This window comes from Bos grunniens, chromosome 22 (assembly GCF_055505025.1).
Source record: "Bos grunniens cultivar Pamir isolate PY7600 chromosome 22, Bosgru_T2T1.0, whole genome shotgun sequence".
Classification (NCBI taxonomy): Eukaryota; Metazoa; Chordata; class Mammalia; order Artiodactyla; family Bovidae; genus Bos; species Bos grunniens.
In genome coordinates this window covers 60,216,224-60,230,154 of record NC_141186.1, presented here as the reverse complement: position 1 = coordinate 60,230,154, position 13,931 = coordinate 60,216,224, and the positions used below count along the sequence as shown (strand labels likewise).

The window sequence follows — 13,931 nt, the reverse complement described above, 5'->3', positions numbered from 1 at the left end:
CCCGCCCCCCGCCCGCCCCTCGGCGCTGCTATTTTTAAAGCTCAGCAGAATGTGGAAAGGGCAGCTCCCAGCACCCGCTGGTAGGAGCTCATCCTCTCTGCTCCCTACTTAATCCAACCGGAGCCCAGGCTCCACGTCTGCCCGGCAGGGAGACTGAGCAGTGTTTCTGGAGAGCCCCACCGTGGACACATGACGCTGTGTGACCGTGGACGGGGCAGCGGTGAGGGGCCGCGAAGGGAAGCCCGCCTGCGAGGCATTCACCCAGATGCTTCCGTTTGGTGTAAAGCCTTCGGGGACATGTTCGTGATTTCACAAAGGAGACAGAAGCTCTGAAATCTGCTCCTTTCAAACTAAGAGTGTTTGGAGTCACCTCGTGATCTTTTTCTCCTCTTTGGCCCGGCTACTTGCAGGTGGTGAGATAACTGGATGTTTCCACTCTAAGCTCTCAAAGGGCCATGGTCCCCCCGCCCCGCCAGCCCGTGCTGCCCAGCACAGCTGCTGCAGTTGCTGCTGTTCCGTCAATCAGTCGTGTCCGACTCTTTGCAGCCCCATGACTGCAGCACGCCAGGCCTGCCTGTCCATCACCAACTCCCAGAGTTTGCTCAAACTCATGTCCATAGAGTCAGTGATGCCATCCAACCAGCTCGTCCTCCATCACCCCCTTCTCCTCCCACCTTCGATCTTTGCCAGCATCAGGGTCTTTTCCAATGAGTCGGCTCTGCATCAGGTGGCCAAAGTACTGGAGCTTCAGCTTCAGCATCAGTCCTTCCAAAGAATATTCAGGGTTGATTTCCTTTAGGTTTGATCTCCTTGCAGTCCAAGGGACTCTCAAGAGTCTTCTCCAGCACCACAGTTCAAAAGCATCAATTCTTCGGCACTCAGCTTTCTTTATAGTCCAACTCTGACATTCATACATGGCTACTAAAAAACCACGCCTTTGACTATACACACCTTGGTTGGTAAAGCAATGTCTCTGCTTTTTAATATGCTGTCCAGGTTGGTCATAGCTTTTCTTCCAAGGAGCAAGTGTCTTTTAATTTCATGGCTTGTGATGATTTGGGAGTGATTTTGCAGTGATTTTGGAGCCCAAAAATAAAGTCTCTCACTGTTTCCATTGTTTCCCCATCTATTTGCCATGAAGTGATGGAACCGGATGCCGTGATCTTCATTTTTTGAATGTTTAGTTTTATGCCAGCTTTTTCATTCCTCTTTCACTTTCATCAAGAGGCTCTTTAGTTCTTCTTCACTTTCTGCCAAAAGGGTGGTGTCATCTGCATATCTGAGGTTATTGGTATTTCTCCCAGTAATTCCAGCTTGTGCTTCATCCAGCCCGGCATTTCACATGATGTACTCTGCACAGAAGTTAAATAATCAGGGTGATACTATCCAGCCTTGATGCACTCCTTTCTCAATTTTGAACCAGTTCTTTCTTCCATGTCCAGTTCTAACTGTTGCTTCTTGACCTGCACACATGTTTCTAGGGAGGCGGGTAAGGTGGTCTGGTATTCCCATCTCTTGAAGAATTATCCACAGTTAACTGTGATTGACACAGTCCAAGGCTTTAGGATAGTCAATGAAGCAAAATTGGATGTTTTTCTGGAATTCTCTCTGTGCGTGCCAGAACCCAGGAAGAAGAAGCAGTGATTCCCAGAAGAGACGGAGCCAGACTTGCCTGTGGGGTCTCTGGCAGAGGCGTGGGTTGGCAGTGGCCTGCCGCGGGGTCGGCGTCAGGGTCACTGACAGCAGCAGTGCTGGAGGAGTGGTGTGTTCACAGAAGTCCTCCTGGAGGAGATCAGGGTCTGTGGACTCCAGGACTGGGAGTGCAGCCCCACCAGTCAGCAGACGGCTGGATTAAAGATTTACTGAGCAAGGGCCCACCCATCAGAGCAAGAGCCAGATTCCCCCACAGCCAGTCCCTCCCATCGGGAAGCCTGCACAAGCCTCTTTCCTGTCTCCATCAGAGGGCAGAGAGAATGAAAACCACGGTCACAGAAAACTAACCAAATTGATCACATGGACCACAGCCTTGTTTAACTCAGTGAAACTACGAGCCATGCCGTGTGGGGCCACCCAAGACGGACGGGTCATGGTGGAGAGTTCTGACCAAGTGTCTATTGGAGAAGGGAATGGCAAGCCCTCTTGGCGTTCTTGCCTTGAGAAGCCCTGAACAGTGTGAAGAGGCTGCTGCAGAAATCGGTGGTTTCACGGGAAACTGCACATTTGAAACAGAGTCATCCTTTGGCTGTGGCAGCACAAGGAGGCCCACAGGCCTCGGCTCGCAGTGACCCTGCACGTGGAGTGCTGGGCCCAGCATCCCCGCCCGCCACGTGCGCCACGTGGACCAGGAAATACAAGTCAGGAGCTCTGTGCTCGTAAACCCCAGCTGGAAGGGCGCGCCAAGCATAGACTGTGGAATCAGAGTGTCGCAGCTCTGCCCCGACCGTCTTGCAACCTCGGGCAAGGTTTATCCCCCGAGCCTCAGTGTCCTCATCTGTGAAATGGGTTAACATCGGCCCCGCTCCTGTCGGGACGCTCTAATGCTGTGCTGCTCACCACACAGGTCTGCCTCTTGGAATGAACATCTTCTTTCTTTACTCAAATATTCTCGACTCTGGTGGGTCAAATGTGGCTCCAAGATGGGGGTTTGGGAGGGACTGCTTTTAAAAATTAAATTCTAATTCAAATGGGGTGTGGATGACTGGGTGGACTGGCTCCCTCTGGAGACCTGCACAAGCCTGACTCAGCAACAGCGGGCCCTCAAGGCCAGGGAGCTGGAACCGTGGCCTGAACATCCCTGCCTGCACGTCTGGGATGACTCCCATCCAGCTGAGTGGCTCAGAGGGCCAGGAGGCCACATTCCATCATGATGCCAGACCCCAAGGAAGCCAGGGCCGACCGGCAGCCACGACTTCCTGGCTCAGCGTCCTGACGAAAGACGGGAAACTGAGGCAGGAGACGACTCGGCGTTATGCTCCCGTTGTCCAGGGCACCGCCTGTTCACCAGCCGTGAGCCTGTGCGGTCCTGCCCCCGAGACAGAGCTCTCAGGCAGGCGACCTCGGGCAGGCTCTGGCACCTGGGGAGCGTCTGTCTGCCCCTGGGACATGGGCCGCCGTGGGTGGGTGAGGATGAGACAGCCACCTGGCCCGGAGCTCGAGGGCCCATCCTCACAGGCTGGGGACGAGGCACTGGCCCTTCACCAGAGGGGTGGGGGCATGGTGCCCTGACCAGCACCTTCATGGACCACCCTGGCCTCCACAGGGACCCGTGGACAAGGGCGCCGGCCTGACCCGTGGCCACAGGCGCCGGCCTGACCGGCACCCTCGGTGCAGCCTCCAGCCTGGCCGCACGCTGCCCGCCCCGGCCCACAGCAGAGCTGTCCTCCTCCGTTCTCAGGCCGTGAGCTTGGGCAGGGTGACGCCGCCCCCTCTCCAGGACAAATAACCAACTGTGCAGGGGTAAGAACCAGCCCTGGGATAGGGCACAGCTTCTGAAAGAGTGACGTAGCCCAAGGCCACAACACAAACTGATGAGAGTCAAATGGGAGCAAGATGCACACAAGACTAGACCTCAATCCTCAACCCATAAGGGAAATGACACCCAGAGGCGCCACGACAGCTCCACTGGTAAAAGACCAAAGTGGAGTGAAGTCGCTCAGTCGTTTCTGACTCTTTGTGACCCCATGGACTGTAGCCTACCAGGCTTCTCCGTCCATGGGATTCTCCAGGCAAGAATACTGGAGTGGGGTGCCATTTCCTCCTCCAGGGGATCGTCCCGACCCGGGGATCGAACCCGGGTCTCCCGCACTGGAGGCAGATGCTTTACTTTCTGAGGCACCAGGGCAGCCTGGTGAAAGACCAAGGAGGGGTTGACATCGCCACCCCTTCCCCAAAATAGCTGGAACAGCCCTCCCACTCATGAGCATATGAAACGACCCAGCCTATAAAATCTAACCAGGCCACATTTCGAGGCCGCACTCGCCCTCTGCGATGGCCCACACTCTGCCTGTGGAGGCTGCTTCTCTCTGTATCTGGATAGATCCACTTCTTACCTATCACCGTGTCTCCCCCTGAATTCTTTCTGTGATGAGACATCAAGAACCTGAGCTTCACGAGGTCCTGAAACCAGGTACTATGGCTTTTGGCTGGGTTCCAGTCCCAGTCTGAGGTACACGGTTTCAGAGCTGCTGTTGGAAGGGGCTGTGCTGCCTCTCCACTGGCTGCTCATGTAAAGCTGCTGGTGGCCAGCTTCGCCTCCACTCGGGGAAGTCTGGCTGGGAATAAGGCCACTCCAGGGGACACGCGAGGTAGGGGCAAAGAGACATGGTGCTGACTAAGACTCTGCGTCCCTGGATCCAGCTGTGCCTGAAGCCTTCCATTACCTTCACCAACAAACCCGTTTCTGCTGAAGTCATTCTAAACTGGGTTGCTGTTCCTCACAAGCTCACGAGACCTGGCTGGCGCACACACACAGCTCCACCTGGTCAGGTGCTCTGCACACGTGGGCACAGCTCAGAGAACCACTGCCCACCCCTCCCTCCAGACCCTGAAGCCAGACGGCCCTCACATGGCTCCACGTGCTGCCACCTGAGGCAGAGCCTCGGGGGAATGGCGGCAGACAGCCGCGGCGAGGCCAACGCCCGGACTCCCCCCAGGCCTGGGCCGTGGCCGGCTCCCCCGACCAGCCCCAGTTGTCCCCAGCTCCTCAGAAAGACTCACCTCCGTCTTATTCCTCGAGAGCACACTGGAGTCGATCCGGCCCAGGGACATGTTTGGCAGGACGAGGTTCAGAACTTTCGCAGCGAAGACCTGGACACGAGGGGAAGCTACGGTTAGCACCATGGGACCCCGGCCCGGCCACCCCTCGGGCTGCCTACAGGCCACTCAGGAGAGGGACACCCGGACGGGGCGTCAGCCGGGCCTGATCCCGGCCAGGCAGCCAAGGACCCCTGCTCGCCCCGCGCAGACGGCCTCCCGGGCCTGGGTTTCGGGTTGGCTGGGGGCGGCCGGGCGGGGCTGGCAGCGGCCACCTGCTCCCTTGCCGCTCCTGACGCGTGCGGCCGCCTCCCCGGACCACTCCGGGCAGTGACCTCGAATTCTCTGTGGGAGGAGAAGCACCCAGGCACCCGAGCTGAGGCAGGACGCGCCCTGATCAGAAGGCACCGCTGACTGTCTTGGGGCAGAAACTGCCGCCAGGCCGGGCGGGGGCACGGGCCTGGCTCCCGGCGTTCACGTGCACAGGGGCTGCACGCTGCCGGCCTGTCTCTCAGCTGCCCACGGGGTTGCTGTGTGCCAAGGCGCCACCTCGCAGTAGGCGCTTAATACACGCTGCTCCAACGTGATCCGGACTGAGGTCCAGGCCGCCCCCACCCCCAACCCCCCCAGAGCTGGTGTTTATCGAGGAGACGCGTCAACCGGCTCTCACGCGTCTGCTGGCGGGGCGGGCCGTTTCCGTTTCTGCAGACACTCAGGGAGGAGAGATGCTATTTCCAAGGCGAGCTGTGAAATGCTAAGATTAAACTCGCTCGGAAAGTGGGGGGTGGTGAGTGCCGGGTCCGTGCGGCCGTCACAGGGCCAACGGGGGGTCTGCCCCTTGGCACCCAGTGACCACGGAGTATCGGCATGGTCCCAGGGACTCCCGTCTTGGGATCTTGACACGAACGCCCTGAGGGAAGGGCTGACCATCATTTAAGAGACGAGGACACAGGCTCAGCACCACTGCCCGCGGCCGGCTGGACGGGGCGGACAGAGGCCTGGGGTGCGGCCGCCCTTGTTCCCAGTGACCGAGAGGCCTGCACTTGCCTGCTGTCCCCCCAGCACCTCCGCCCCCCAAAACCGCTCCTCTTTGGCCATCAGGAGCCTCACGACCTTGCGCACAGCTGGGTCCCAAACGGCTGGGGACCCACAGGGGCGACCTCTGACCTCACCACAACCCCACGCTCGGGTCCATCCTCACATGTGTGGACTGGCGGCCTCCATGTGCCGGGCGTTTGCCCACCCAGCCCCAAACACCCAGGATCCAACCTGGATCCAACCCACATCAGGCCTTGAGTCTCCCGCACCCGTTGAAGCATCATGGGCTGGATAGGACCCATCCAGCAGGGTCAGGGGTCAGGGTGGGGGTGGGCCAGCCCCAGGGATGAGTACACGCCGGGGAGGGCTCGAATTCCAAGAGGGAAGGGGCTGGCTGCTTCTGAGCAGACAGGACGGTCTGTGGGCTCCTGGATCGGGGGCTCCTCTGCGAGCCTGACCCCAGGAGCTGAGATCTGTGCCTCCAAAGGCCAGAGTGTGAGCGAGGCGGAAACACGGAGGTCAAGTGCTCCAGGCGCAGAGAGGGGACACCCCGGCACCCCGCCCTCACTGGCCCCGCCCCACGGGGGTGGGCTTTCGGGGCGCGCACCTCCAATGACAGTGGCCTGAGGGAGTCATGGGGGAAATGTAAGGTGGGGCCCAGAGTCTGCTGAGCGGCTCCGAAGCTTCCTGCTGTTGTTAACGACCCGCCTCGGCTCCCTGGGGACGCAGGGGCTGTGGGCTGACTCTGAGCGTGTCCCCGTCACAGCTGGACCCCCAGGAGCCGCGTGTGATGGGACCAGGACGCCTCCCCCCGCCCCGGCATGTCTGTCTGCCTCGTCCAGCACAGTCTTTTTATTCAGCTGCCCCTTCACTTTCTCTCCCGGGACACCCGCCGAGTCCTGGCAAGGACTCTGCTGCACAGAGCTCCCGGTCTCCCCAAGGGCCCCGAGGTCTCCCCCCAAAGCCCTGTTCCTCCCACCTGGCTGCTGCACCAGGCAGGGTGCCCCCCATTGGGCCCCTCCCTTCCTGACAGTCAGCAGCACGGCTCCACGAGGGGCAGCGTCCCCGACCCCCACGGGCAGGGCCAGGAACAGGGCCACACCTGACCTGCACAGTGCCCTTTCCAAGGAGCCCAGGGTGAGAGGGGGGCGCCACCCAGACCCTGAGCTCTTCCAAACCAGCGAAGTATGTTCCGGTCATGTTTCTAACAAGACTCAATCGGGCAGAGACGAATCTCTGATGGCAGTAAGGTCACAGCTAAAAAGAAAAAACACCTGGGTGCCTCTCTGCCTGCTCCCCACAAAAGCAGAGATGGGGAAACGCTGTCTCAGGGTGGGGGAGAAGCTCGGAACCGCCGCCCCACACACGCTCTTGAAGGGTGGGCTGGTTTCTTTAGCCTTTTCATTAGGAAGAAGCAGAGAGTGGCTGACTGGTGATCAAGGCAGCTGGGGTTGAGGAGGGGCCCCGAGGTCCAAGGCGAGTAGGCAGGTGGGGGGCTGGAGAGCACCGCAGACCCCAGGCGGGGAGGACTGATTTGTCCAGGTCCCTGCTGCTTGCCGCCTCCTCTGCCCCAGCACCGTCCACCGAGAGAGCCCACAGCCACCAGGAGGAGGGGTGGGACAGTGGCTCACCCACAGAGAAGCTGGCATCCACGATACAATGGTTCTTACTGTCAACTGGAACACTTCTTCCAAAATTTTTGGAGGATCCTGCGGGTGCGTGGAGAGAGCCCAGATCCCGCTCAGGAAGGAGTGACCTGGCCACGGCCCTGGGAGGAGACCTCCACCCTCATCGTGAGGCCAGTGGGCTAAGGCAGGTCCGTGCAGCCGCAGGGCCCCCCCAGGGCACCTCAGTGCTCGCGGGCCGAGGACGGCCTGGGAGCTGAGACCCCAGCCCCGGAGGAGGAGGCAGCAGAGACTCGGAGCGGGACAGGCTTGCATCTGACCTCCGGCGGAACCCAGAGAGTCTGTGGTCCCCAGTTTCTGTTTGGAAGGAAAATTATGACCAACCTGGACAGCATATTAGAAATCAGAGACATCACTTTGCCAAAAAGGTCCGTCTAGTCAAGGCTATGGTTTTTCCAGTGGTCACGTATGGATGTGAGAGTTGGACTATAAAGAAAGCTGAGCACTGAAGAATTGATGCTTTTGAACCATGGTGTTGGAGAAGACTCTTGAGAGTCCCTTGGACTGCAAGGAGATCAAACCTAAAGGAAATCAACCCTGAATATTCATTGGAAGGACTGATGCTGAAGCTGAAGCTCCAATACTTTGGCCACCTGGGTGAGCGCACCCCCAGGTGGACAACAGGAAGCCTGCGTGCCTCAGGGTGGGACCAAGGCCCCCGGTGCACGCGGCGGCCGCTTTCAGGGGCCAGGTCACGGCCCAGCCACACCCCGACTCCCGGTCTAACTGTATCTGAGCTTGATGACCAGCCCTTCCCGGGACCCTCCCGTGTCCCCTCCAGCCCCCCGGCTCCAGGGCCTTCCGGACTCCGGGGACTAAAAGCAGAAGAGCAACAGCCAGATGGGAAGCTGATCCCTGGTGGATCTGGGGGGAAAGGACATCCCGCCATGCCCACTGGCCGAGCCAGGGTGCACGCTGACCTTGAGCGAGACTGTAGCCTCATTTCCTGTCCGTGAACCACACACAGGGCAATGACGGAGGGGAAGTCACCCGGGCGTGTCTGGCACACTCGCACGGCCCCTGGCGCCTCAGGAGGGGGCGTCTGGGAGCACGGGGCCACTCCCACATCTCCACCCGGGACCCCAGGGGCAGTCTCCAGCCACAGGCAGACAGGGTCACCTGGAGGATCACTCCAGCCCTCACTCAGGGAGAACATCCAGGGCGAGGCCGGGTTTTCCTGGACAAAGGACGGGTCACCCTGCAGCCCCGCCCGCGTGCCGTCCCGGGGAGGTCGGGGTACGGCACCAATTCGGGCGTGGGGGGTCCCCATGTCCCCTGGGCGGCTGCTCTGCGGCATCTCCAGGAAGCGTCCCACTGACCCTGACACTTGTCCTGGGGTCCAGGCTTGCTGTGTCTATAAACTCCTGCTTCCACCAGGATCTGAGTGCAGACAGGGTTCTCCCCATCTCGTCCCCAGGCTGCACATATCCTAGCCGGCTGGAAGTGGGGCGAGAACCAGCTGTGCTGGGGCTGGGGGCAGGGGCTGGCACTCTCACATGGGGGGCGGGGGGCTGCCACCCTCCATGTGCCCGTCTGCGCCCCGAGGCCCCGATGCTTCGTGCTACTTTGTGAAATGTCTCCATCGGGATGATGAAACAGAGCAAAAAGTCAGTCGCTACGCTGCGTCTGACTCTGCGACCCCATGGACTGTGGCCCGCCAGGCTCCTCTGTCCAGGGGATTTCCCAGGCAAGAATACCGGAGCAGGCAGCTGTGCCCTTGTCCAGGGGAACTTCCCGACCCAGGGATTGAAGCCGCATCTCCTGCATTGCAGGCGGGTCCTTTACCGTTTGAGCCACTGCGGAAACCCGTGGGGGACCGGCAGCCGTGAACCTGTCCCGGAGCCGCGCTCTGGGATGGGAGTCACAGACCCGAACACAGCTCTGCGTGCCGCACCCTACAGCCTCGGGGCCCAGGGAAGCCCCTACCTCACGGTCTGCCTCGGCCAGAAGGGGAGTCTCTAGGAACCTGTCTCTGGGGTCCTGAAGACCGAACCACTGGAAACCCAAAGGCAGGGCGGGGAGGCCTCACCTGACCCACAGCAAGCCGCACGCACAGCGGCAGGCTGCCGGAAGCACAGCACAGGAAGAACAGACGACACGCTCCCGCCTGATGCACGACCCTCGGAGACGCACACGCCCGCCGCCCGGCCGCGGCCAACAGGGGGAGCTGGGCTTGCGCCCTCTGCCTCGCCCCCAGCTGCTGCAGGACCGCTCCTGTGTCCACTGGCATCGCCTAGAGCCCCACGAGCCTGAGATTTCCTTCCAAAGCTGCTCAGGTGCGGTGAGGCCAGAGAGTGACCCCGGGCTCCCGCACGGCAGACGTGATGCAGACTCTGCGGGTCAGGACTGCCCGACCTTCCCTCCCCGGGGCACTCACAGGCTTCACGGAGGGGCGGGGGCGTCCCTGGGCCTCGTGGGTCAGGACTGCCTGACCCCCACAACCCCGGGGCAGCAACGGGCTTCACAGAGGGGAGGGGATGCCCTCCAGGGCTGGGGGCCGCAAGGACTCTCGTGAATCCTGGTTAACAACCAGGACCCACATTCCCTTGCCCACAAGGACATCTATTAGCACCGGCTGGGCGAGGTCCCAACAGAGGCCTTGCCCAGGAGCCCCCAGACTGCCCAAGACTGGAGGGGGCACCGGGTGGGCTCCCCATCGGGGCCTGGCTGCCCCCCATCCCCTGCCCTTGTGCCCTTCATCTGAAACCCCCCAGGGTCCTGGGCTCTTTTGGGGTGGGGGGCACGTTCCCTCTGGGGAGATGCCCTTGATGGGGAGTGGACAGCCCTGGGGGGCGGGGGGTGGACCCGGGGAGCCGAGGGTCCTTTCCAAGCCCCGGGGTCCCGAGCGTAACCGCAGCCAGCGACCTCCCCGCCCCTGGGGTGAGTTGAGGGCGGGAGCTGAGGGCACGATTCACATGTGAGCCCAGCACACGCTGTGCAAACACATCACGAACGGAGCCCGCGGAGCGCCGTGGGGGCTCCACCCGGGACCCCGGTCCAGCTCACTCTCTTCTCTGACCAGGACCCTCAGGTGGTCCGGCCGCAGACTACGTGATCACGACCAGGAGGGGAGGGGGCCAGGAGACCAAGCCCCCCGGAGCCTCGCCTGGGAGTCTGAATGAACCCATCCTTCCAGGCGGTCCCGCCTCCACCAGGCACTGAAATCCACTGGAGTTGATTTCCAGACAGGATAAAACTCGGAGGAGCTGGCTGGCGGGCCTGTTCGGAGAACTGAGTAGAGGGGTGCTCTCTGCTTCAGTGCTCAGAGAGACCCTGGTTTCTCCTTAAGCTCGGTCCAGCCCGGCTTCAAGTTGCTGACACCCTGTCTCCGCTGGACGCCCAGGCCCAGGGTCGGGGTCACAGCTGTGGCGCTGGGTCCTCAGGGGCCCCACCAGGACATCGGGGCAGTGCCCCTCTGCCCTGTCACTGACCGCGGGGCAGGGGGCGGTGCGCCGTGTCCTGCAGGGTGGCCCCCACCTCACTGCCCCCTCCTGCTCCTCTGAGAGTCCTGAGCACTGGCTGGGGCGTAGCAGCTGCCCGCCCGGCCTGTGTCAGGCATAGACTGACCAGAGCGTGGGCCCCGCGTCTCATCCTCCCCAGGTCTCAAGTCTCTGAACTGGGCCCAGATCGGGTCAGCATCCCACATCCACGATCTGGCTGCTCCCAGGCCGTGGTCTCCGCCGCTTCCTCAGGGGGGAAAGCCCAGCCCAGGCCACAACCCTCTGGGAGCTCCATGAGGACCGTCACGGCCAGAAAAACACCCCCGAGGAGCCACGTGGGTCAGAGCCGTGCGCAGCCGTGGGCAGCGGCGAGGCCTTTCCTCCTCTGAACGTCCACCGAGAAACACCCAGACGGGAAGCCGATTTGTTTGTTTGGGGGAAGAAACCACACCTGACCTGAGAAATGACCGAGTTCCAGCCACAACAATGCTCACTGCGTCCAGACCTCGTCACGACAGCAGGAGAAGCCCCTCCGCCCCGGACACGAGCATGAGCGCGGGCCCAGGGTCAGGGAGGCTTGCCGGGGCTCACAGAGCAGGAGGCCTGCTTACCTTGAGAAGTGTCGCCGAGTCTGGATTGGCGACGACCAGCGGGGAAATGAGAACCATGCCCGAGAAGTGGCCCGGCCTCTCCGCGGCCGTGAGGATGCAGATCGCGCCGCCCTGCGGGAAGAGGGGGCACGTGCTGGGCGGGGGCGCCGGAGTGGGTCCCCCAGGCCCAGAGCTGCTGCCTTGGAACAGGCGCCCTCGAGCGCCAGGTGAGCTGGGCCCACGACTACCCTGTTACACGTTTCCCCAGGGCTTTCCAAGAGCAAACGTTTCAGGGGATGTAAACAAGGTCCCCGCTTGAGGGCTCTAAGTGCCACAGAGACACATTTCTATTTCATTTCAAGCCAAAAGCTGGCAGACCCCCCACTCATCCAGTCCATCAGGCTTGATATGAGATTAAAAAAAAAATCAGAGGATAATAAGAGATTGCTACACTTTTTTTTCCTGGTTCAGTTAAAGGGCCCAGGAATCCAGGTTCCAAGAAAAACACTGAGTGGACACAGCGGGTGCTGAAGGAGGGCGGCCACCTCGGCTATTGACTGGAGCGGATCTGAACCAGGGGCTGAAATCCAGACGCTCACGAGCGCCAGGCCGGGAAGAGACTGGCAGGGACAGGGCCAGGCGGGCAGGTGGGGAGGGAAGGTCCCCAGGGTGCAGAACAGCAGCTCACAGTCCTCTGCCGGCCCACGTGGCTGGGCGCCTGCAGGCAGGCCTGGCCTGCGTGCTGCTGGTTTGAGGAGACTCGATTTAAAGATCACAGCTCGATTTAAAGACCACAGATGATTTAAAGTTCACAGATGATTTAAAGATTCTGAGAGGAGTTTGTGTATTTAAAAGGCAGAAGGGATTAGGAATGGCCTTTAAGGACTGCTTTCTGGGGACCCCTGTCCTAGTGGGAACCGCGTGACTCTGAAACCAGCAGGAAGCACGAACCGAGGGGCCCCACCCCCAAAAGTGGGAGCAGAGTGACCCCTGGGCCCTGAAGGGGAGGAGTGGGTGGAGAAACCCTCCTCTGGGGCCGCCTCCAGACGCCGACCCCACCCTGTTTCCTGAGCAAACACCCCCGGGAGCCCACGTGCAGCGTGTGCAGAGGACGACCCCCCATCCGCAGCCGGGCGGACGCCGGGGGCGCTGGCCCGGGCCCTCTGCGGCCTACGCACCATGGAGTGGCCAAGGAGGAAGATGGGCAGCCCCGGGTGGTCCTTCTGCACGGCGTCCACGTGCTGGAGCACATCCCGGATGAAGACGTGGAAGTCGGACACCACCATCCTCTCGCCCTCGCTCTGCCCGTGGCCGACTGGAAGGGAAACAGGCACAGAACTGGTCAGCAGAGGCTGGCGCCCCCACCAAGCCCGGCGGTCTCCTCACGGAACGACCACCACTCTCCAGGGAGGACCCCCGCAACCCTCCCAAGCGCGCTCTCTCGTGTGGAACGTCTCCACCGCCCTCAAACCCATCTTACAGATTATGAAATGGAAGCACAGAGAGGTTAAGGAACGTGCCCAAGACCACACAGCCAGGAGGTGACGAGCCAGGAGGTAAATGCTGCAGAGCCTGTCCACGCAGCCAGGAGGCCTTCCTGGTGGCCACTTCCCCCGAGGGCAGCAGGACGGGCACATGGAGTCCGAGTCCCCCCGGGCTCCCGGGCGCCCCAGCTCCTCGAACCTCAGGGCGTGCGTCCGAGCGCCAGCATGTCACCAGATGAAGGCCGCATCCCGTCCCCTCCCTCCCACCTTCGGGGACGAGGAGGGGACAGATGTGCACCAGCCTAGGGGCGCCAGAAACGGTCTCCGCAAGGCAGCAGCGGGACTAGGCCGTGCTGCCGCCCTCCTGGGCGTTTCCCTCCTCCTGGATCCAAGCTGGTCCTTTCCCCGAGTCCTTTCTGAGGGCCCCTCCACGCTCCCCTCCCTGAGGGATGCCGGTCGCCATGGAAACCGTGTGATGTGAGCATTTGCAAAGTGCAGAAGAGAAGGCACTCCTCAGCACAGGGATGCACATCGAGCACGCCGGCCTGAAGCCCCTCGGCCGCCTCTGCCCGGAGGGGCTGTGACCGAGCCCCCCACCCCACGGACAGAAAGCAGGGCTCGCAGTGGCTGGAAGCCAGGCCGCCAAGATTCCGACTCGGAAACCCTCCGTGAGGCCAGACCACAGCCTGTTCTCTGCTGCCGTCTGCCACGTGTGCCCGCGCACCGCTGCCCAGCCCACCCGCCTCTGACACCTCTGACCGTGCAGTCCGGAGACCCCTACTGTCACCTTCTCGGCGGCAGGCCAAGCCTCTTAAGCTCGTTTTTACTTCTAACGGAGGTAAAGCGTGCCATCGTCCCCGTCATCATCACACATTTCCACACACGCTCCCACTGCCGTGCGACCATCACCACGTCCCCGCAGAACCTCTCCATCACCCCCAG

At 61.5% G+C, this 13,931-nt stretch overlaps 1 protein-coding gene across 6 annotated transcripts in view; it reads right to left on the bottom strand.

Annotated features, from left to right (window-relative positions):
* The window catches only part of MGLL (monoglyceride lipase), an 85,439-nt gene that overhangs the window by 7,189 nt on the left and 64,319 nt on the right, over positions 1–13,931 (bottom strand). For all 6 annotated transcript variants that reach the window (XM_086368869.1, XM_086368868.1, XM_086368870.1 and 3 more), the window contains 3 exons: positions 12,684–12,820; positions 11,527–11,637; positions 4,717–4,806 (listed from right to left, as the gene is read on the bottom strand). In XM_086368869.1, the coding sequence (XP_086224995.1) occupies positions 4,717–4,806; positions 11,527–11,637; positions 12,684–12,820 (338 nt within the window). The remainder of the gene's footprint in view (positions 1–4,716; positions 4,807–11,526; positions 11,638–12,683; positions 12,821–13,931) is intronic.